This window comes from Mesoplodon bidens (genome assembly GCF_964165515.1).
Source record: "Mesoplodon bidens genome assembly, chromosome: 2".
In the NCBI taxonomy this organism is placed as follows: Eukaryota; Metazoa; Chordata; class Mammalia; order Artiodactyla; family Ziphiidae; genus Mesoplodon; species Mesoplodon bidens.
In genome coordinates, this window is record NC_138177.1 from 160,229,185 (window position 1) to 160,253,291 (window position 24,107).

The 24,107-nt window shown below is 48.1% G+C and overlaps 1 protein-coding gene across 1 annotated transcript in view; it reads left to right on the top strand.

Moving 5' to 3' along the window:
* Positions 1-24,107, top strand: part of CSMD2 (CUB and Sushi multiple domains 2) — a 675,416-nt gene that overhangs the window by 542,357 nt on the left and 108,952 nt on the right. Inside the window, 9 exon segments of the mRNA XM_081223918.1 lie at positions 4,363-4,458; positions 5,677-5,880; positions 6,255-6,379; positions 7,248-7,344; positions 8,458-8,562; positions 12,314-12,432; positions 12,937-13,006; positions 14,925-15,041; positions 17,919-18,128. Coding sequence (XP_081080044.1) covers positions 4,363-4,458; positions 5,677-5,880; positions 6,255-6,379; positions 7,248-7,344; positions 8,458-8,562; positions 12,314-12,432; positions 12,937-13,006; positions 14,925-15,041; positions 17,919-18,128 — 1,143 coding nt within the window.

Genomic DNA, 24,107 nt, shown 5'->3' on the forward strand with positions numbered 1-24,107 from the left:
AGCTGTTAACCTGATGGGGATTCCCTTGTGTGTTATTTGTTGTTTTTCCCTTGCTGCTTTTAATATGATTTCTTTGTGTTTAATTTTTGACAGTTTGATTAATATGTGTTTTGGTGTATTTCTCCTTGGATTTATTCTGTATGGGACTCTCTGTGCCTCCTGGACTTGATTAACTATTTCCTTTCCCATATTGGGGAAGTTTTCAACTATAATCTCTTCAAATATTTTCTCAGTCCCTTTCTTTTCCCCTTTTTTTCAGATTATTTTATTCTTCTTGTTGTAACTTTTTGAATTGAGAGTTTTATTTATTTTCTCTGTGTAATAAAGAAGCATGTTTACAGCATATGTATATTCACCTCTAAGCATAGTTTTGGCTTCATGCCAAAAATTTTGATATGTACTGTTTTCATCATCATTACTTTCTAAATAATCCATGATCATGATTTACTCTTTCTGCCCAAGAGTTGTTTAAGGATGTCTCTTCTTTTTCCCCAAGAACCTGGATTTTGTTCCCATTACATTTAAACGTTTGTGTTAATTTCTATTTTTATTGCCAGGTAGTTAGAGAATGCGGCCTGTACCATTTCTACTCTGGGGATTCAATGAGGTCCTCTCAGTAGCCAAGGACATTTTTTTTAATTCCTTAATTTTCTGAGAAGAATGTGTGTTCTCTGTTGCGTAGAGAGTCCACGTAGAGAGAAGGGGCGAGCTCAGGCCCTGTGGTCACACTGCCTGATCTCTAATCTCAGCTCTCCTACTTGCATGCTAGGTGCTTGCCATCACAATCCTTGGCCACTCTGAGCTTCAGTTTCCTCATGTGCAAAGTGCAAAAAGTAAAACTTCTACTTCCTAGATTTACTGTTAGGATTCAGTAAGCTTTGTAATAGCCATTAGATAAGTCTTACTCATTTTTATTATTCAAACCCATTATATCAGGGGTTCTCAATGAAATGGAACACCCCACACATACACACTCATCCAAGAGTGTAAATCAGGATTTTGGAGGGTAAGATGCTTTTTCAAAATCTCTTGATAGATAGATAGATATAAGTATATCCATAGATATAGAAGTATAAGCATAGGTACAGGTAGAGAGATAGGTATACACTTAGGACCTGTAGATATAAATATAGATATAGGTATAGGGATAGATAGAAATGTAAATGACCAATAGAAATAGAAAGAAATAGGGATAGAGATAGATGACTGATAGGTGGATGGATGGATGGATAGATAGATGGATAGATAGATAGATAAATAGATAGAGAAATAGAAGTATAGGATCTATGTACATTAATATCAATATCCTCAGATCATCTCTTATTCCTCATATAGAGAAACACTGATGATGAGCCTTTGGTGCTGATGGGAGTGAACTGTGTCCCTGTCCCTGAGGCTGGGCTGGGGGAGAAAAAGAAAAGCTTGAAGACCACAACTCAACAGTCTTCATTTTGTTTTTCTATTTATATATCAATGAGAATGTTGTGTGAAAGTATCTGCCAGCACAATTGTTATATTTTGTTGTCTTCCTGTGTTTCTAACAATTTTTTATCTGTCTTTGCCTGATTTATCTTTTCTCATTTTCTTTGAGAGTCTTTTTCTTTTAAGAGGAAGTTTACTTATAATTGAAACATGTGGCCTGCTATCTGTCACCTTGTTTTGTTCGTTCTGGGGTTTTGTTTGTTTTGTTTTGTTTTGCTTTTGCTTCTTCACGTTTCCATTCATACCTGACCCATCTCTAATTTCCAAGCTTTGCTGATACATTTGGACTTTATCAATGTTATTAGTAATTATTTTATAATTATGGACTTCTTCCCCAAGAACAAGTTTTTCCATTTGCATTTAGTTTTGTTACCTCTTTAACAATAATTAATTGGGTTTAACTATATTTTCCTAGCTGTCTTTATCCCTGATAGTTTTTGATTTCCCTACTTTTGTTCATTTTTTTAAAGTAGGGCTCCTCACTGCAGTACTTTCTGTCACCTTGCATGTATGAGAATGCCTTTCCTTTGATGTATCATATAAATGACAACCTGATTATAAATCAAATTATGGGTCACAAATATTTCAAAGCTGCAGAGGTTACTTTATTGCAATAGTTAATATTATAGATGAGTTGAAATTCAACCTGATTCTTTGTCCTTGTAGGCAACCCATGCTTTTCTCTTTTAAAAACCTTTCACATTTTTTTCTTTATTTTTAAAATTGAAAAGCCCACTAGGATGTGTTGTGGTGGAAATCTCTTTTCATTAATTAGATCTGGCACTTTGTGAACAATCTCATTCAAAAACCTCAAGTCTTTCTCAAGCTTAGAAAGTTGTCTTCCTTCTTAAATTATTTTTTCTCATTCAATTTCTCTTGTCTTCTCTCTCTAGAATTCTTGATATATGCATATTAGATTTTTTTTTCTGCCTGTCTTCCACGTCACTTGTCGTTTCTCTCATTAGTTTAATCTCTTGATCCTTTTTCTGTGGATTCTGGAAGAATTTCCCAAATTTAATCTCCACTTTGCTGTTCAATTTCTGCAGAATCCAGCACCATGTGCTAGAGTTTCTCATCTCTTTGTAGCTTTTATTGATCTCAGATCTGTTCTTTGACACATCTTCCTCCTCTAATTTCAGAGACGCAATGCTAAATTTAATCTTGTGACAACCGCTATTAAAAATCTTCTGAGATTTTTATCTGTTCTTTGTTGTAGTTCACATAAAGATACTTGCTTTGACTTCTGAGAGGTCTCCTACCTTAAAACTTTGGAATCTTTTCTTATGTCCAGTGATTTTACTGTGTGTTTATTCCTGGAGAGGGAGCGCTGCATACGTCCAGCACTGGAAGTTGAAATGGGTCCTGTGAGAGATTACAGGGGGTCCTACTCCACATATATCCGGCCAGATGATGGGAAAATGGAAAAGTTGAGTTTGTTCTGCTCACATGTATTGAGAGGAGGAACTAGAGATGGTGGTGAAAATCAAGAAAAGCTTTTCTTCATGAGTTTCTTTTGGCTTTGGCAGCCAGAATTTAGCTGGGCAGTGACTCCTAGGCTCAGCCACCTGGGATCTATGTAAATCTAAGTGTGTTGTGAAAAAAGTTCTCTAACCCCCATGACCAGTAGCATCATATGGGCTTTCTGGAAGCACTGGTGGACCCCAGATGTGCCTCCCAATGGCTTCTTGGGTGGTTCCAACTCCAAGCCTCCCTGAAGTGGAGATGTAGCCTGGCTTTCTGTAACACCTACTTCCCTTCTGACAGTGGGGTCGGCAGACATTCCCAGGGGTCCCTAAGGCTATGGAGGGGCAGCATGCCGAGTGGTCATGCCACTGCCCATCACCCCACATTCTCCCTCAGCTTCCACAGGAAGGCGATGGTGAGCAGGACTCCACCTCACGGCTGCAGGTCCGTCTGCACCACATCAAGCAGAAGATATATCTTTATCTTCTGACATAGAAGCTATTGGGCTTCCTTAGCTTCCTGTGCCTGTGCGGACTTTCCCCACTTTATTGTGTTATTGGTTGGGTGACAGTACACTCTGCTTTGCCTGGGATAGTCCCAGCTTTCACTTGGTTGTCCCAGCATAACTATTAATAGCATGCCCTTTGACTCTCGGAAGTGTCCTAGTATGAGCAATAAATTATATGATCACTCTGGTTGTAAGTCATTTCACAGGGCACCTGGGAAAAGCCAGTTACTCACCAGTGATTACATCACCCTCCTTTCCAGAACTTGGTGCCTTTTTTGTTTGTTTGTTTTTATCAGATTGATATCAGTTTTCCAAGTAAACCACCAGTCAGTTTGGTAATGGCCATTCTCCCCCATCCATGTGGGTCAACACATCTTCAGAAGCTTTCTCCTTTCCAAGCAGGCCATTTGATCTGAACCTATCTTTCTTGATCTATAAACTGCAGGTACTGAATGCCAACCTCACATTGACATGGGTCAATGTTAAGACCACGGATGTGAAAGCTTTCTGTAAACTTTAAACTGTAACTTGCAGTAAAAATGTGAGGTTTCGGGCTTCCCTGGTGGCGCAGTGGTTGAGAGTCCGCCTGCCGATGCAGGGGACACGGGTTCGTGCCCCGGTCTGGGAGGACCCCACATGCCGCAGAGCGGCTGGGCCCGTGAGCCATGGCCGCTGAGCCTGCGCGTCCGGAGCCTGTGCTCCACAACGGGAGAGGCCACAGCAGTGAGAGGCCGGCGTATCGCAAAAAAAAAAAAAAAAGTGAGGTTTCATTTTAGGAAGACCTGGGAGGTGGAAGGGGCTGCTGTGTGGGGTGTGGGCAGCCCCTCCATCCTGGCCAGGATTTTACCTGCCAGGTCCGACTGCTGGACTCACAGTCTTCCTCTCCTCCTTGCCCCTTATCTCTGCAGGAGAATCGCTGCCCTTGGCCACCTCCAATCAAGTCCTCATTAAGTTCAGTGCCAAAGGCCAAGTTCCAGCCAGAGGCTTCCACTTTGTCTACCAAGGTATGCAGGACGTGGACGTGGGAGGTGTGAAGGCAGTCTCAGTTCTTCAGAGAAAACAGGGACCTTTGACCCCCTAGTCTGAGCCTCATTCTTAGGGTGTTTGGGGGCAGTTACTGGTTTATGGTGCAGTTCCCTGAAATTCAGTTGAATTTTATACATTCATGTACCCAACAGACAATTCTTGGACCAAACTCCACGCTGGATAAGGGAAGAAATCATAGAAGGGAAGCTAATTTGCACACATACCCCCACTGCCCATTGTCTGGCACAGTCCTGATGGCATTGGGAAGACCAGCCCAGGACTCTTACCCAGACCCTCTCCCGTGGAGCTTGGTTTTGTCTGCAAGACCCAGTAAAGGTGCGGGGAAAACACAGGCTTTGGAGTGAGTTGGACATGGATTTGGATCCCAGCTCTGTCGATTTCTAACTGGGCACCAGCTACTCCTCCTCTTGGAGCCACAGTTTGTTCACCTGTAAAATGAGGATGATCATATTACCTCACCAATGGCATTAAAAGAGTTCACAGAGTAGCTGGCATGAGGCAGGTAATCAGTGTCTGTTCCCTTCCATACGAGCCCGGAAAGGCCAAGTCTTGGAGCACCCTGGCCTCCACCTGGAGGCCCCAGCCTCCCTCTGTCCAGCAGAACGTCCACTCTTCTAGGGCTCAGGTTCCAAGAATGGTCCTGTTCATTCCACCGCCCAGGATGAGCTGTATTGCCCTGTGCAGGGGTAATCCTGCCCCTGGGACACCCACCCTGGGGCCTGGGTTCAAAGGTCCTATTAGCCCCTGTAGGTAGGAGGAAGGGAGATTCAGGTCATGAGAGCAGGGCCCTGGGTAGGGTCTTCAGGCACAGGGGGTGAAGAGGGCAAAGGCAGGGTCAGGGGAGAAGGAAGGGCCATTCCCCCTGTTAGGGGACATGGGACCCTACTGGACAAGGGCCTTCACTGGGAAGGCGGAGAGCATGACTGGGCCTAAAGTCTGGGCCCAGGGGGCTCACAGTGCGTCCCGTGGCTTCCAGAAGCTGTGCTACAACATTGTGTGTCCAGCTATGTTTCAGTAAGATGGGCCTTATCCTAGAAAGCCCCCTACCCTTGCTCGGAGGGAAAGTGCCCAGAGCCTCTCAGGGTCCCACCCAGTTCCAGCCCCCCGGTGTGCCCATCCCCAGACCAGTTTCTAGAGGGGTGCGGCCTGCCCCTCAGCGCCCTTGTCCCCTGCAGCGGTGCCCCGGACCAGCGCCACGCAGTGCAGCTCGGTGCCGGAACCCCGCTATGGCAGGAGGCTGGGCAGTGACTTCTCGGTGGGCGCCACCGTCCGCTTCGAATGCAACTCCGGCTACGCCCTGCAGGGCTCCCCAGAAATCGAGTGCCTCCCTGTTCCCGGGGCCTTGGCCCAGTGGAATGTCTCAGCACCAACGTGTGTGGGTGAGTCCTGGACAACCAGGACTTAGGGGCAAGGGTGGCCGGCCAACACCCAGCAAGACGCACAGCAGCCCCGCCGGCCAGAGTGACTTCAGAGCGGGACCCCTTCCAGCCAAGCCCTCGTCCTGTGGGTCGGCGTGAAGACAGCGAGGAGGAGCAGCGGGGGCTGCTGGGGGAGGGACATGGGGGCGGGGCAGCGGGAACCAGGTCCCTCAGGAGGGTCGTATGGGGAGGAGCCACGGGAGGGGGCGGGGTTGGGGCCCAGGGTGGGGAAGCCAGCCTGGGGTGGAGTCACAGCGAGGCTGGGGGCCCTGGGAGGGGTCTGCCGGGGAGGCTCCCCTGGGGACCCACAGAGACCAGAGCGGCCTTTTTCCCAGTGCCCTGTGGCGGCAACCTCACGGAGCGCAGGGGCACCATCCTGTCCCCCGGCTTCCCCGAGCCGTACCTCAACAGCCTCAACTGCGTGTGGAAGATCATGGTCCCCGAAGGCGCTGGCATCCAGGTGAGGGCCAAGGGGGTGCCGGGGGCAGACACAGCATCCTGTCCCTGCCCCTCAGGCCAGGTGTGCGGGGGAGGCCCACAAACAGAAAAACACAACAGCTCCCGGATCAGGAAGGACAAGGGGTGGGCGCTGGCTCGGCCATTAGGGAAGCCAGAAGAAGGAGGTGGGCCTGGAGCTGGAGTGTGAAGGCTGGGGAGGAATCGTAGATGTTTCTCAAACGGCTTGAAGGGTTCTGTTCTTCAGAGTGTGGGGGGATGGAAGAGGAGGCATTGCAGGGGAGGGGGAGGGAGCAAACCGGCAAGCACAGACGAAGCAGGGACAGCGCCCGGTGCACACCTGGGGCGTCGCCCCTGCAGCCTGAGGCCGCAGTGGAATCGGGACCATACTGGTTCCCGGGGGTGACAGCCAGCTGGAGGAGGCCCAGGACAGCTGCAGCGGCTGGGAGGAGGGCCCGGGGCGGGCAAGGCCAACAGAGGGGAGCCGCAGGGACTCAAGGTGGACAGGTCCAGCCAGGCGCGGGTTATACTGGCTCACAGCTGCAGGATGTCTGGTGCAGTCGAGACAGGAAAGTGAGGAAACCCAAGGAGTGTTGGAGAAGTGAGGAGGAGGCCAGCTGGCCCGAAGTGGCCTGGACTTTCCTTTCCCCGTTCTCTACCTGACAGAGTACCCCACTGCCGTGCAATGATCTCACACCTCTCTCCGCCACTGGACAATGAGCTGCTGGAGGACAGGGACTGCATCTTACTTTTATCAGAGTTCCTAGCACAGTGTCGGGTCCAGACTAGGTGCCCCTCCCTTCACGTAGATGGGAAGGGAGGAAAAGAGGGAGGGCTGCCTAACCCATGATTCAATCCCCCTGCCTTTCCAGATTCAAGTCGTCAGTTTTGTCACAGAGCAGAACTGGGACTCCCTGGAAGTGTTTGATGGTGCAGACAACACTGTAACCATGCTGGGGAGTTTCTCAGGTGAGGCGGGGCTTCTAGGGACCTGGACTCTGAGGGCAGTAGTGGACTTTCATTATTAGTATTGAAATGTAATTCACATGCCGTAAAATTTACCATTTTAAAGTGTACAATTTAGTGGGGTTTAGTATATTCACAAGCGTCTACAACCATCACTGCTATCCAATCCCAGATCATTTTCATCACCCCAAAAAGAAACCAGGTACCCATTTGTACACACTCCCCATTGTCCTGCACCCCCGCACCCCCTGGCAACCACTAAGCTACTTTCCATCTCTATGGATTTGCTCGTTCCAGACATTTCATATAAATGGAGGCATACAATATATGACCTTCTGGGTCTGGTTTCTTTCACTCAGTGTAACGTTTTCAAGGGTCACCATGTACAGCACACATCAGCACTTCACCGTGTGGACAGACCACATTTCATTCATCCATTCATCAGTTGATGGACGTTTGGTTGTTCCCAACTTGTTGGCTAATTATGAATAATGTTGCTATGGACATTCACATACAAGTTTCCTTGGGAACATGTTTTCAAGTCTCTTGGGTATACACCTAGGAGTGGAATTCCTGGGTCCTATGTGATTCTATATTTAACTTTTTTGAGGGACTGTCAGCAGAGTGGCCACACCACTTTCCATTCCAGCAGTGGACTTCTAAGTGTGGTGTATGATTTTGCCCAAAGGTCAGGGCAATTATCTGGGTCTTGTAGACCCCAGAACTTCATGCTGCCAAGACCTAAGAGGTGTCATGTGCCCCAGATAAACTGTCTACACTACCTGAATGGCCTAGAGAATTATCCACGTCAGAGTCACTTTGAAGACGCCTGGAAGGGGACCAAACTCATAGGCCACCTGAGGGAAGTCACCCTGCTGCTGGCATGTGGCTCTGCCACTGCTATTTTGCAGGAAGTTGTTTGGAGTCTCTCCTCCCTCAGCCGCTGGAGACCCAGCACACTAAGGCAAGCTAATTTGTCATTCAGTGAGTTTGATAACTGGGGACATCTGGGGGCCTTGGGAGCAGAACGTCAGCAGGTAGCAACAGCCGGCGAAATGGGGAGGCGCCCAGGGGTGAGGAGAGACTAAGTCTGATTGGTCTCCATTTCCTCGCCAGGTACAACCGTGCCTGCCCTGCTGAACAGCACCTCCAACCAGCTCTACCTGCATTTCTACTCAGACATCAGCGTGTCTGCAGCCGGCTTCCACTTGGAGTACAAAAGTGAGAATCCAGAGTGTCAGCTGCTTGCAGGGTTCAGGGTGGGAACTGACAGGGCCCAAGTTCCCACAAGGAGCAGGGGTTATCCTGGGGCTATATATTCTCCACCCCACTGAAGCCTTACGCCAAACTAGATGAGGATGCTCAAGCTCAGAGAAGGTCTGAAGCCTCCTCAAGACACACAGCCAGGAAGTGGTGGAGCCAGGGTTCTCACCCAAGGGTCCGTTCCTCAAAAACCCGTGTGCTTCCTCTGTGTCCACACAGGAGCGGGAGGAGGGGCCTGGTCACCGGCTTGGGCCCAGTAAATTATTTGGGGTGTGAGACAATGGAGGTTCTCTCCTCCTCCAGTCCTAAAAACTAGCTTCTCCAACCCCTGGTCAATGATGCAACTGTCCTTGAAGTTCTCCTCATTGCAAACTTCACTCCTCTCCCACTCTCAAAACCTTACATCCTGGCTTCCAGCATCCCTAAGTGGTCACAACTAAAAACTCTTAAAGAAAAAGGGTGGCGGGGGGAGGGAGAGGTACAAACTACTGGGCATAAGATAGGCTCAAGGATGTATTGTACAACACGGGGAATATAGCCAATATTTTATAATAACTGTAAGTGGAAAGTAACCTTTAAAAATTGTATTAATTTTTTTTTTTAATTTTTAAAAAAAGAAAAGGAGGGCCTCCCTGGTGGCGCAGTGGTTGAGAGTCCGCCTGCCGATGCAGGGGATACGGGTTCGTGCCCCGGTCTGGGAGGATCCCATATGCCGCGGAGCGGCTGGGCCCGTGAGCCGTGGCCGCTGGGCCTGCGCGTCCGGAGCCTGTGCTCCGCAACGGGAGAGGCCACAACAGTGAGAGGCCCGCATACCACAAAAAGAAAAAAAAAAAAAAAAAAAAAAAAAAAAAGAAAAGGAAAAGGGCTGTGCCTTGTGGGGCGACAAAGACAGAGGTTGCTGGGGTAGCTGCTTTCATCCCGAGACGGCCTGCCCATCCCCATCCCCACTGGGTACAGGAAAAAATATGCTGGCAGCAGTGTTTGCCATGCATTCATTCAGCAATTACTTACAGGGTATTTACAATGTGCCAGGTGTGATGCTGGGATTGGGTAAGATCAAGATGGGTGAGTCCCCTCTGAGTGCACGGGAGAGAGGCAGACACGTGGACAGAGCAGGACATGACAGCCTTCCAGGTGCTCACAGGGGTGTCGCCAGGAGGTACAGCGGTGGTTCAAAGGATAGAACAGTCACTTCTCCCAGAGGCTGGTGGAGAAGTGAATGTCATGAAGAAACCTTGGACACCTGCAATGTGGCACGCCCTGTGCTAAGTGCCCGTGGAACAAAGATGAATAAGGCACAAAGCACAAAGTCTAGGGGGAGAGATGGACATGGAAACAGTAATTGTAGTTCAACCTGATATGCTAAGGGTGTACAGAAGAGGGGAGCTAACCCTGGCCACGTGAGACTTTCCAGTTAGATTTGGAATGAGAAGTAAGAAATGGGGGAAGGTGTGGTTGGCTGGACCATCTTGGGCAGGATGGGCAGATGGAAGCCCCACTTGCTGCTAGAGGCCTGATAGGGTCAGCATTGCCCAGCTGGTCTCAGAATGAATGAGCTTTGTCCAGGTAGTTGGAAGAGGATTAGCTGGATCCCAGGATGTTCATCACCTGGAAGAACTGAAATGTGCAGCTGGTCAGAAAGCCCTGGGGCAGCTGGAAGCCGAGACCCTGCAGGGTGGAGGATAGGACAGGGACCTCCAAGACCTTCCTCCCACAGACCTCTCAGGCCTCACTCACCCAGCAGGGTGAAGTATCCTGGGCTCTTGAATAATTCATACGTTTCCTTTGACCCTCTCGTCTCTGTTCTCTCCAGTTTTGTTTCCTTATCCAGGATTTAAATTTGAGTTCTTAAATGTTCCCTAGAATCTCCTCTTTTCTTACATGTTCCAACGATAGAACTTTCCTGAATCTCTTTGCCATTCTACTGCCTCATTCCCAGGAAAAATTCACCTTTCTGAATTTTTGTTGCTGTTGCTGTTGTTCAAAAGAATGGGTAGTTTTCTCAGTAGCTGGTGTTTATCATGCACTGTCCTCTCACAGTGGAAAGAACTAGGGGAGAACAGAGGTCTCCATTCGTATTTGGAGGCTGAAATTCCTAGGAGCCAGTACCCTGTAGTTGTGTTTGTTTTGTAGATAATCTACAAAGAGGGTACAGAAGGGGAGAATTAACTGCTATTGTAGAGGCAAATGGTTTTGAAGGGTACTGAAAAGTCTTGTCTACTGCTGTGACTCATATTTAATATTTATTTAATTGAAATGGAAATGAAACAATATGCTTTCAGAAGTAATAAATTGCATATGATTTTTTTAAGTCTTCCTTTGTTGTAAGCGTGGCTTAAATAAAATCAAGCTATGCAATGTAAAGAAATTAGAATGGACTTTTCTCTGTGTCCTATATCTTCCTCTCTCGGTCTTCACCTCTCTCCCCATTGCGTTCTTCTCCCACCACATGCTTTGGCTCTTGCTTTCTCTTTCTCTCTGCCCCTCCTCCTCCTTCTGTCTACCACTGCCATTCCAGTAAGCAGGTGTCAGGTTACTAAGTTGTGATCACCCCCACTAAATACTGAGTTGTCCAGTACAAGAGACCATGCTAGGCAAAAATGTTGGGGTAGAGCTCAGTTTGGTCAGCTAGTGGTACCTATAGGGTCCATAGTAATTGAATGTTATCCTGATTGCATACATTAAGGGAATTGTATTTCACAGAGGTCTATAAATATCTGACTTAGGGATGACAATGCAACTCTTTGAATGCTTGGCTGGCAGTATCTATGCATTCATAGTAACCAGATCCTGGAGAACCAGCACAGGAGTAGAGAGTCTGGTGGTAAATGGTTATGTCTACCCATGAGCCATTCACACATTTTTCTTAGGTGCCTAAGTCTTCAGAGTGAAGTCAATTAGGTATTCAAGGCAGAATATATGAGTGTTTATTTAACTCTTAAAGTAAAAGAAAAACATAGAAATTGAACAACAGTTTCTATTTGTCAAAATGTCTTCCAGAACATTTTAATTTCCTTGCTGAAGAAGTCACAAGTATTGGAAGAATTTTTTTTCCTGTCACCCAAAGAGGAATTTTCTAGACATTTATGTTATGGATCCAAATAGATGCTGTATTAAACATTTTTATTTAAAAATTAAAAAAAAAAAAAATACTGAGTTGTCTTCTACTTGGACCGCAGGGAAGAGTGGGGCAGAAAGAGCCAAGATAACAGTTGAGATGACGTACTTTCAGTTCAGTTTGATGATTGTTTTAATATTGTCCTTGGAGTCTTTTGGCCCAGATGCTGGGATTTGTGGATTTAGGCCCAAACAGCTTCCATTTCCAAGCACCACATTCACTTCTTAGAAGCACATGTAGGACAAAAGTTGCTTGGGAAGAGCGTGATGGAACTTCTTGAGGTGATAGCCAATGTCGTATAGTTTTGAGCCCGAGGGCCTCTGGACAGCCAGAGTCCCCAGGTGATACCCGCCTGCCCCAGGAGGCTTTGGTCTGTTGAGCCTCTGTGCCGTATGAACATTCTGATTTTCTCATGTGCTGGGAGGTGAAAGGCTTAGGAAACCCTGGCCTAGAGGCTGCGAGGAGACAAAGCAGAGAAGACACAGCTTAGAGGCAGCTTCTCCTCCCGCTGCCAGCCATGCCCTCGACCTGCTCTTACGTCCACCTGATGGGCTTGTCCATTCTCCCGTTGTCTGTCTCTGTCTGGTCTAGCGGTGGGCCTGAGCAGTTGTCCAGAACCTGCTGTGCCCAGTAACGGGGTGAAGACTGGCGAGCGCTACTTGGTGAACGATGTGGTCTCTTTCCAGTGTGAACCGGGATATGCCCTCCAGGTACCTCCCATTGACCCCCAGGGCCGGAAAGGTGTCCCCTGAGCTGGGGTCAGCCGGCCTTCCCCAGGCAGAGCTGCAGTCGCCAAAGAACAGAGAGAAGCCCCCCAGATCCCTCAGGCACCGTTATCCCCTCTTGGAGCTGTTCATGAAAAAGACAAAGTGCTGACTTTAGCCATTTGACACAAGCCAGCCTTGAATGTGTTCCTGCAAAGTTTCGGTTTGATTAGACTTTAGGAAAATTTAATTTTCCTTTGAAGGCAGTGAGGGACTCTGGAAATCAAAGGAGTCTCACAAGAAACCTTTAGTAATGAGAATTCTTTAGCAATAGCCGCTAATAAGCATCCTTCCCCAGATCTCTCTCCCTCTGACTCACTCTCCATTCCACAGTGGATCCATGTGTCTTGTTCCTTGACCCAAGGTCCCAGAACAAGCCCCCTGCTCCAGGTTGTACACGCAATTGTGCCCGTGGGGGCAGCTAGCCCACCCTGTTCTTGACTCCTCCAGGGCCACGCCCACATCTCCTGCATGCCCGGGACCGTGCGGCGCTGGAACTACCCTCCTCCGCTCTGTATTGGTAAGAGAGTCCCCACTTTTCCAGTTCATTCAAATCCATTTCTACCAGGGCTCTGAGTTCAGTGACATATCACTGGGATCAAGTTTGACTCCAAAGGAAGTTTGATATTCCCGGTCTGCTCACAGGCAGTATTTTAGACTGATGTTTTTGTAAGCTTTAACTCTCAAGATTTTCCTGACTTTTGGATACCTTCACCCACCAAATGAAACATGATAGGAGGCTTGCCCATTCGAAAACCTGATGATGGCCATTCTGATTCCAGATAATCGACCAAACCCCAAATGGAACCTCTGGGCACTTTGGGCTTTCCCCTGTGACTTCTCGTGGGACAGACAGATGGAGTCCACTGATAGAGGAAGGCTGAGGGTTCCCTGTGAAACGAGGACTTGGTTTGGTTTCTGTGCCGAGCAGTGATGAAGAGATCATTGGATAGAAGAAAAGACAGGATCTCCACCCTCAGAAGCTTGTAGTCAGCTTGGGGTAGGGGGAACATCCCTTTACTGAAGGTCTGCCACCTGCCGGGCACCAAGCTACGTGTCTCCTCACCACAGCTCTTCAGGGCAGCTGTCATCACCCTCATTTTTGCAAATAGGAAAACTAAGGCTTTTAGGATTCAGAAGAAAGTGGCAAAGTTGGGAATGGAAACCTAGGTTTCCCTGATGCCCCACCAACTGTCAAGTGCAAGTCTAGGCTAACCTTCGGGTAGGAAACAAGGTGAACCAAGGGCGTGGCAGTGGAGTATATGACATTTCCCTTCAGTGATCTCATCAGGATACAGACCTGATCATCTGCATAACAGTCAGAAATGGGACTGGTCAGCCCAGGGCCCTTTCCCCATCCTGTATCACAAAGGCCTTGCCCAGGGAACTGCTCATAGAACAGCAGCTGCCGAGGCTGAGGGTGTACTGTGTGTGCCAGCCGCTGTTCCAAGTCAAGCGAAGCCCTTTCTGTTGTAACCTCATAACCACCCTGTGACACAAGTGCTGGGTGGGGGAAACTGAGGTTTGGGGGTTTGGGGTGGAGGGAGTTAGAGCTGGCCCAAAGTCACTCAGGAAGTGGGAGCATTGGGATTGTGACCCCAGGGGTCAATGCCCAAGTCCCCACTTTGCACCCGGGCACTGATCCCTTCGGGTCTGTGTGCTCGAGTAGTCCTCTCCCCAGAAGGCATTTGTGTAGACACGGCATATGGCCTCCCCTCCGCTCCTTTCTGTGGCCTCCCATGACAAGCTAACCCCTTTCTGCTCACACAGCCTTTTCCTAATAAGATGTAAAAGGAAAGAATCAACGTCAACTGACCAGGCTGCAGTCGTGCCCCAGCCCTGCGTCTTCAGGGGACTGTGACAGAAGTCACCTCGATTGGAGATTCAGATGCCCCAACCCCTCCTGGGCTGAAATAATCACAGTCACTTTGGCTCAGGGCGTGTGTCCACGCTCTGAGGGTGGGCTCATGGTGGGGCTCTTCTGTTGACCACCCAGTCCCATGGAATATGTATTTGTAAAGAGCCTGGTGGCGTGCCAGTGCATCCCCGTCCCCTTCTTTCCTATTTTTCAGTCCTGGAAGAGTTGACTGGACAGTGAGGAGCGGGAGATTTGGGGGATAGTGTAGGAAATGGTCACACTTCTCTTGGGGCAGACCACTTTTGCTGCATGACCTCACTAAGGAAACTGACTTTGAAGGGCATGCTCAAGGTCAAGCATCCGTAACTTGGGTTTGTGGATGGCTGGGCAGACCTAGGATATGCTTCCGTTCCTGGATTTACATACTCAGTTTGGCCCTTGTCTGCAGTTTTTTAGGGAGATGACTTATAGGTTCCTTTGGGTTCTCAAAGGGAAATTGACTTGGGAAAGTCCAAATGCTGCATGGCCCCGTACTCACCTCACTGCAGCCCTAATGCTCTGTCTGGTCTCACGGTCACAGCACAGTGTGGAGGAGCAGTGGAAGACATGGACGGGGTGATCCTGAGCCCCGGCTTCCCGGGCAGCTACCCCAGCAACACGGACTGCTCCTGGCAAATAGCACTGCCCGTGGGCTTTGGTAAGTCTTCACACCCAGGCCTCTGGCTTAAAGCAGCTATCTGCAGCTGTCAGCAAAACCTCTGCTGAATCCATTTAGCTCTCTGCCTCTCTGCTTCCTCAGCGGTCGACCTCTTGTGCAAGCGTGAGGGTCAGTTAGGAATGGTAGAGATTAACGGGCCTTGGGGACATAAAATAGGGGAAAAAATTCAGGGACTGCCATTATTATTTTTATCATTTGAACAGTGGGCTAAAATGTGGAATGAGAAATTACTCAGGGCTGGTTAAAAAAGAAAAAAACAATCTTATTTTACTGAGACTGGACTTCAGCCTGTTCTTTTAATTCCGGTATCTAATTTCTCAGCCTAATTAAATTGAGCCAAGGTCAACGTGAAATTGAGTTTGCGTTCTTTATACTCACCTTCTAGCTGGCCTTAGAGGTTGGGAGGTGTCTTTGTGTGTGTGTGTGTGTGTGTGTGTGTGTGTGTAGACACAGGGGTTGGCGTGGTGTAGAGGACACTGATCTGGGTACAAAATTAAATTAGTGGAGATTCATGTGTTGTGCACTGGGAATGTAATCTAACCCCCAGTATTTCTGTTGAAGAGATAAAGGATTTATGTTGAATGGAATTTATAGGCTGTACCCATAGGTCATCTTGCCCAAGTCATTTCTCGGCTCCTACAAATGAAATGTCCCGAGGAGATCACTGCTGCACAGGCCTGTGAACCCCCAGTCTGTGACCTGAGGAGTGAAGACCACCTCTTTTGTCCTTTATTTTTCATCCTAGAGTGGGTCTTCTGATGGAGAAGAGGCTTTTAAGAGAAAGTGATCTAACTAAAGATCTAAATCTTACCTGAGGGGAGGAGAGAGGTTGTGACCCTCAGAAAATGGAGTCATATTAAGTACCATCTCCTGAAGGAAATTGGGGATGGATGATCAGGGTACAAAATGATGATGACTTTGGCAGCCTTGGGAAACTCCAGATTTTGAGACACTGAGGAAAGAGGAGCTGGGAGACCCTATAGCTCTGCATCCAGGCATGAGTCAGAAGAAGCTCAGATGATAAAGGGCTGGAGGGAGGGCTACATCCAGAGGAAAACAGAAGTTTAAGTGGGAGGTGCATCACTTTCTTTGTATGTCTTGATGTTCAGCCACCAGAGACCTCTATCTTTAAGTCCTCCAGGAAGTCATCCTCTTACAGGGACCAGTCACACAAGACCAGATCCCTTGCTTTCAAGTTAGTGTTGGACTCCAAACAGGCCCTAATGACACCTGCTTTGTGTTTAAAAGCCGCTGCATTTACAAACTTCTGCCACTAGATGGCGGCAGTCAGGCAGCTCAATTCAGAAATTCTGCAATCCTTGAAGAGCCCCTTTCATGGACGTGCAGCCTCGGTGCTGGGATGACGCATGGGCGGTGGGCTGGAAAGCATAGGTTCCGCAGATAAGTACAAAGGTGCTCAATGTAAAATTATCTGTAATTTGGAGACAATATACATGTTAAATAATAGGAGAGTGAATAGTGTGGCTGGATAATTCATTAAATGGAATTAATTAATATGTAGTTAAAATCAATGAACTGTATCTTTACATATCAACAAGGACAGACCTTGAAAAACACATGCTAAATTTAAAAGTTTACAGAACTCTATGTACAGTATAATAAGATTCATGCAAATGCTTAAAACAAACCAGATATGTATTTAAGAATCTAAAAACATGAACTGGAAGGCTATCTTCCAAATTCATGGGAGCAACTGCCTCTGCGGAGAGAAGGATAATGGGAGAGGGCAGGAGACATGAAGGGTCTTCAACAGTATATGCCAAGTCTTTATTTTATTTAAATAATCAGACGCAAAAAGTTCACGCCTATGTGCTCATTCTAAGCAAATTATAAAGTACAGATGAGCAAATTATAAAAATTCCAATTTATCTGTAATCCCACCATGCAGAAATAATCACTCACAGCTTAGTCCTCACCATCAAAATGTGACCTTCATGAAGACAAGGGCCTTGTAGATCTTGTTCCTCCCCATGCAGTGCCCACCTGGCACAGCCCTGATGCATGGCAAGAGCTCAATAAATGTTGTTAGTGAATCAATGAATAGTCCTCCAGTTTTTTAATACAAAAATTAGAACTGTATGCTACATACTACTTTGCAGTCAGATTTTCATAATTAACATTGCAGACTTCTTTCTATGCTTAGAAATGTATTTCTTCAATAATAGTAATCTAATTTTGAGAAATCTTATCAATAAATAAATATCAGTAGTCCCACCTTTATTCTTCAAAGAATATATTAATATGTAAGTTAAGATGTTAATGAGATCCATTTAACCTGTTGGGTTGCTAGGAGGTCTTGATTAATCCAATAAGATCCCAAAGTATAAACTTCACTTGGCATCTTAATAGAACCAATAGGACGATGTATTCTTCTAATTTCTGAATCATCCTAAGTGCTCTGGAAAATACCAGTATTGAAGTTCATGTCTTTTGATTGGGTGTAGTGATGTTTAAGTGGTGGTATTTTTAAGTAAAAAGTTTATTTTAACAAAGCTATCTTTATACTGATACTACACATATGAATCCTAAATTTAATCAGGTGTTAATCCTGAACTTCGTTTCCCATAAAATAAAACAGACTCAAGACGGCACTCTGAAATGACTGATGCCTTTCGTTTTGAATGAATAATATAAATACTTTTAAGTTCAGTCCTGCCTGAAGACGAGAGACTGGGCTGGACTAGTGACTCCCCACATGTGGTCTGGGAACCCTAACTGGGTGGGCAGTCTGTAGAGGGGACCCGTGGGCTCTGGCTGGTGATGCTTTCATGAGGTGGCACATGGGATGCGGGACTGTATTGCTCTGGGCACTGTCTGCCTCTGTCTTGCTCCCAGGAGCTCACATCCAGTTCCTGAACTTCTCCACCGAGCCCAACCATGACTTCATAGAAATCCGGAATGGCCCCTATGAGACCAGCCGCATCATGGGCAGATTCAGTGGAAGTGAGCTTCCCAGCGCCCTGCTCTCCACATCCCACGAGACCACCGTGTATTTCCACAGTGACCACTCACAGAACCGGCCGGGATTCAAGCTGGAGTATCAGGGTGAGGACAGGGAGGGCCCGTCCATCCCCACCTCTTACAACCACCCGTCTTCCCAGCCTTCTGCGTAGGGAAGGAGGGAACCCAGGAAGGGCGGGGAGGTGGGGGGCCGGCCCGACCACCGTGACATATCTCTCTGGCCCACGGAGGCTGTTGAATCCCTTCGACAAGCCCTTCCCAGGCTGGCAGCCCCAAAGCGCCTTCTCAGGCTCCATCCCCATCCCCGCCCAACAGCCAGCAGCTTCCCCTGAGCAAGTGACCCATCAGTCCCACTCAGGCATCCCCGAGTGTCCAACCAGCCACTGCCCCTTGGCCTTGAGAGGCTCGCTTCCTCCTCTGGGTCCTCCCCTGTGTGTCAGTTATGCTCGGCAAAGCTCCTCCTCTGACATGATGGAGGATTCCAGTAACAATTCTTGTAACAAGCCCAGAAGGGCCCACTGAGCCTTAACAATGAGACAGGTGCGACAAGTGCGTTTACTCCCGCTGAGGGTTTCCCTGCGTGAGGCCGGACCACACTCACCGCAGCTCCCCCATTCTGAGCTGGAGTCCTGTGACTGGCCCTCTCCTCCTGGAAAAGCTCCATCCACTCCAGCTCAGGCTTCCCCTGTGGAGGGGCTGTTACCTGTGCCCGTGCAGCTGTGCCCACCTGTGCAGCGGTACACGGGCCCTGATCGGACCCGACGTCTCCCTCGGGGGCTTTCCTAGTGTGACTGACTGAACCATTTGTTCTAACCTCTTTGCCCAGGTTCTTCCACTGAATTTTTTTTCATGTGTTTAGACTTTTTTCCAAGGCTAGTACATGCTTGTCAAAAAATTAAAACATCACAGAAGTTTTTGTGAGCACCTCACAGAAAGTCAAAATTCTCCCATAACCCTGGCTTATGCAGAGATACCAACTTGTAACAGTTTGCTTTTCCCATTTTTTCTGTACATATACTGATGTAACTATATTTTTAACCAAAATTGGATCACTATAGATACTGTTTTGCAATCTGCTTTTTTTAAGTTAGTTTTTAATTACACAGTCTACAAACACACCTACTGTGTTAAAAAAGAAAGGGGGAGGGAGAAAGAGGAAAGGAAAGAAGGAGGGAGGGAAGGAGGGAAGGGAGGGGAGGGAGGGAGGGAGGAATTAAGAAATTAAAACATTACAAACATTACAAACATTAAAACAGGTAAGGCCAAGCTTTCTTTGTCTACAGCCTCCAAACCCAGAATTATTCCCCAGAAATAACCACTATTGTTTTGATGTGATCTTTCCAGATCTTTTCCCACACGTTGCCACACCTAGTTACATGTTTCTTGTGAAGAATACGTAATACGTCATGATTTTTTTGGTTGTGTTTTCTATGGTAATATAGAATTTCTATATACATACCATTCTGACATTTGGCTTTTTTATCCCTTGTCAGAGATGAATACTGACCAAGGATTTGGGCTTGTCACTGAGGGAAAGCCTTAAAGGGTACCCCACCATTGGGCCAGTTATACGGGCGCTGCCCCCTCTGGGGACCATCCCTGAGTATGGTCAGGGTTGTTACCACCTGGGAAGCCTCAGGAGGAGGAGCTGGGACCCTCACACCAAGGCAGCAGCAGCGAGAAGCAGAGCCTCTTTCCCAGAAAGTGCCACTTCGTTGGTGGTAACACAGCTGCCCACCCAGAGGGGCTGTATGTGGGCGCATCGCAGAGGCCAACCTTAACTAAAGGAGCCTGTGCCTGTGAAGTGTACACAGCCTCGGTGGGCAGTGAGACCTGCCCAATGGGTCACGATGCATCCCGCAGCCACAGTCTGTCCCAGGAGAGACTCAGGCCCAAATACAAGGTCAGGGTGCCTCTCTGGGACAGACGCATGCCTCTCTCAGGCTTCCTAGGTATTAGTCTCCTAGGGCTGCTCTGTCAAAGTACCGCAGACTGGGTGGCTTAAACAACAGAGTTCATCTCTCACAGTCTTGGAGCCTGGAAGTCCCAAGATCAAGGTGTGGACAGGGCTGGTTCCTTCTGGGAGCTGTGAGGAGGAATATACTCCATGCCTCTCTCCTGGTTTCTAGTGGGTTGCTGGCCATCTGGCATTCCTTGGCTTGTGGAAGCATCACCCCCATCTCTGGCTTCATCTTCACATGTTGTTTTCCTTGTCTGTCTGCTTCCAAATTTCCCCTTTTTATAAGGACACCAGTCATATTGGAATAGAGTCCACCCTAACAGGCTCATTTTAATTTAGGTAAAGGCAGGCGAAGACGCTGTTTCCAAATCAGGTCACGTTCTGAGATACAGGGGTGGGTTAGGACTTCAACATGTGAATCTGAGGAGGACACAATTCAACTTGTAACATCCTCCTTCAGGCCCAGGGGCTCTCCCTGAGGCTCCTCCTCTTGGATAAATGCAAGGTCTGATTACGCCACTATTGTGACAGGGACAGCCGCTCTGGGGCCCACCCGTGCCCTGTGCCTTCACCCCTGTGACGGGCACAGCCCTGCCCGCCCAGCTGGTGTGGTGGGACTAGACCCTCCCGCTGCATTCCCCACGTGTTAAGTCCGCTTTGTCCTTGTCAAGGCTGCCCTCTGAGTCCTGCAGACTCCATGGACTCCCTCCCTGTAGAAGAGACCTAACTACCCCCACGGAGCCCTGGTCTCAGCCCCTCCCATGCTCACCAAGCCCGCACCTCTGAGAAGCTTCACCTGAGGCTCCTCTGCACACGGGCCCTGCACTAAGGCTTCCAGACACAGGCCAGCACTCTGGGTTAGTGCCACACACACCGAGGCTCCCCATGTTGAGAGGAAGCCGGTTTCTTAAGGATGCTCGCTGTGTGTGTGGCGGGGGGCAGGGGTGGAAGCAGGGAGGAGGGGTGGTAAGTTTGCCTTCAGAGGAACAGCGCCTTCACTTGAGTTGGCCCAACTGTGTGAGAGGCCCAGCGACGTCCCCTGGGGTTTCCAGCTCCCAGCTCCCCTCACTCACATTTTACCCCAGCACTTGCCTGGATGTTCCCCTTGAGGCTTCCCTTGGGTCACAGGCCCAGCTCTTTCCTCAGCGCCTACCCACTGCCCCAGTCCTGACGGCCCCTGCGTAGCCACTCTTGGTGTCAGGGCAGCTGCCCCCCTCAGACTTGACCTCAGCTTCCGTTAAGCCTTCTCGTTTATGATGACCCCAACCTCCCGACTGGGTTGTCTCTAGTGCCAGAGGCCCAGGCGCTCCCACCAAGGCCTCCCAATGTGTCAGGCCCAAATAATCCTCCCTGCTCTATAGACCCACATTCTTTTTTTTTTTTTTAATCTTCATGGTAAGTTTAATTTTTCATTGCAAAGAAGGTCATTTCCAGAACGTTGTACATATTGCTAACATTTTTTTTTTGATATTGGGGGTAGGAGTTTATTAATTAATTTTTTTTTGCTGTGTTGGGTCTTCGTTTCTGTGCGAGGGCTTTCTCTAGTTGTGGCAAGCGGAGGCCATTCTTCATCACAGTGCGCGGGCCTCTCACTATCGCGGCCTTTCTTGTTGCGGAGCACAGGCTCCGGATGCGCAGGCTCCGTAGTTGTGGCTCACGGGCCTAGCCGCTCCGCGGCATGTGGGGTCCTCCCAGACCAGGGCTCGAACCCATGTCCCCTGCATCAGCAGGCAGATTCTCAACCACTGCGCCACCAGGGAAGCCCGACCCACATTCTTTAGCCTGACCACTCACCCCAGGTTTCTCCTTTATGAAAAGACCTGCTTCATGAAAGAGCCACCTGTCACCACTGCCGCCATTTCTATACAGCAGGCCTAGCTCTCTGTGGTCCCTTGACTTTCTTTGGAAGAAATCCAAATCCTTACTTTTCCTCAAAATCCCTCCTGTTAGACACTCTGAACTTCCTCGGCTGGGGTTCTTTCCCTTCTTCACGTAAATATTCCCATCAAGTTTTCAGTAGCAGCATAAGCTACTCCTACCCAGGTCTCCTAGTCCGACAGGCTTAACTTATTCCACTAAAATTTCTCAGGAGATTGTAAGAACACAAGAACTTAGCAAAATGATGACATTGTTCCAAAATGTTAGACATCATCATTATTAGTATTTTTAATATGGCGTTTTGTTTGAAATTGTATCTGTTCCTACTGGAGCATCTACTACTAGTCTCCCTAAGGAGCTCACCTCTTAGGGGTCATGTCTGCCCTCTAGGCCCAACCTCTCCCTTTTTTTTTCATTTTTTAATTAATTTTTATTGGAGTATAGTTGCTTTACAGTGTGTTGTGTTAGTTTCTACTGTACAGCAAAGTGAATCAGCTATACGTATATATATATATATCCCCTCTTTTTTGAATTTCCTTCCCATTTAGGTCACCACAGAACATTGAGTAGAGTTCCCTGTGCTATACAGTAGGTTCTCATTAGTTATCTATTTTATACATAGTAGTGTGTCTATGTCAATACCAATCTCCCAATTCATCCCACTCCCCCTTTCCCCCCTTGATATCAATACATTTGTTCTCTACATGTGTGTCTCTATTTCTGCTTTGCAACTAAGTTCATGTGTATCACTTTTCTAGATTTCATATACAAGCGATATTATACGCTATTTGTTTTTCTCTTTCTGACTTACTTCACTCTGTATGACAGTCTCTAGTTCATCAACCTCTCCCTTTGAAGCTTCCTCTGGTGGAACGGGCTCTGAGATTTCTCTCCATGTGAAAGCAGTCCTGGTACCCTCACTTCAGGGTCTCTCTTTGTGAAAAGCCCAGCTCCTTCCGCTGGAGACAATTCCTGTAAGAAAGACCCAGCTTCTCTCCTCCAGGCTGCTTCTGGCTTCTCACGAGGCCTCAGTCTTCAGGCTCCTCCCCATCGTTGGGTCCCCTTGTTCCCACTGAGGCTTCTCTTTAAAAGCCCAGCTCGGACTTCCCTGGTGGCGCAGTGGTTAAGAATCCACCTGCCAATGCAGGGGACATGGGTTTGAGCCCTGGTCCAGGAAGATCCCACATGCCGCGGAGCAACTAAGCTGGTGCACCACAACTACTGAGCCTGCGCTCTAGAGCCCGTGAGCCACAACTTCTGAGCCCACGTGCCGCAACTACTGAAGCCCATGTGCCTAGAACCCCATGCTCCGCAACAAGAGAAGCCACCGCAATGAGAAGCCTGCACACTGCAACAAAGAGTAGCCCCCACTCGCCTCAGCTAGAGAAAGCCTGCACAAGCAATGAAGACCCAATGCAGCCATAAATAAATAAATAAATAAATAAATAAAATATTTTACAAAAAAAAAAAAAAGCCCAATTCATCCATTCAGTCACCTCCCTGAGCTACAGGCTCCCTGCTTCTACTAAGACTTTATTTGCCAGGTCGACCAAACCCTCTGCTGCTAACAGAGCCATGTTCCCTTTGGCTGACCAGCCCACCCACTCTCTCTACAACTGCTCGATTTTTCAGCACAGCCAACTACTTGATGATGTCCAGTGAAACCTGCCCATTTCTTCCCACAGAGACCTCCCTGCACGATACTGAAAGGAAATACATAATAGCCACCATCACAGAGGGAGCACTTTGGTAACGGCACTCTCATGATGACTGTTACTTGTGTTGTTATTGCACGTGATGAGTGCACCGGCTTGCATGGAGCATTCACTGGGTCTCAGCTACTCCCCCTGAGAATTTCCACTTTTGGAATGCTCTCTCTACTCCCATGGCTGACTTTCTGTCTGGTGGGCCTAGTTACTGTCCAATTAAGTGAAGGCTCTGCTCTGTGACATGCTCAGCAAATCCCTCAATGACTTCTCCCGGTGGGCCAGGACTCAGCCACTCCCATTAAGGAGTGTGAGGCAGGCACACTCATACTCAGGGAAGCAACTTCCTTGTTCTTTAGAGGGAATTTTACCCCAGCTATTCTGTCCTTTGCCGCAGGTTTGGCTTCCTCCCACCTCATTTCTTCCTTCCTGATGGGCTCTCATTTCTCAGAGTTAGAAGGGCCCCACTCATGTCCTCACCTGACCACTTCCCGTGTTTGTGACCTTGGTGGTTGAATG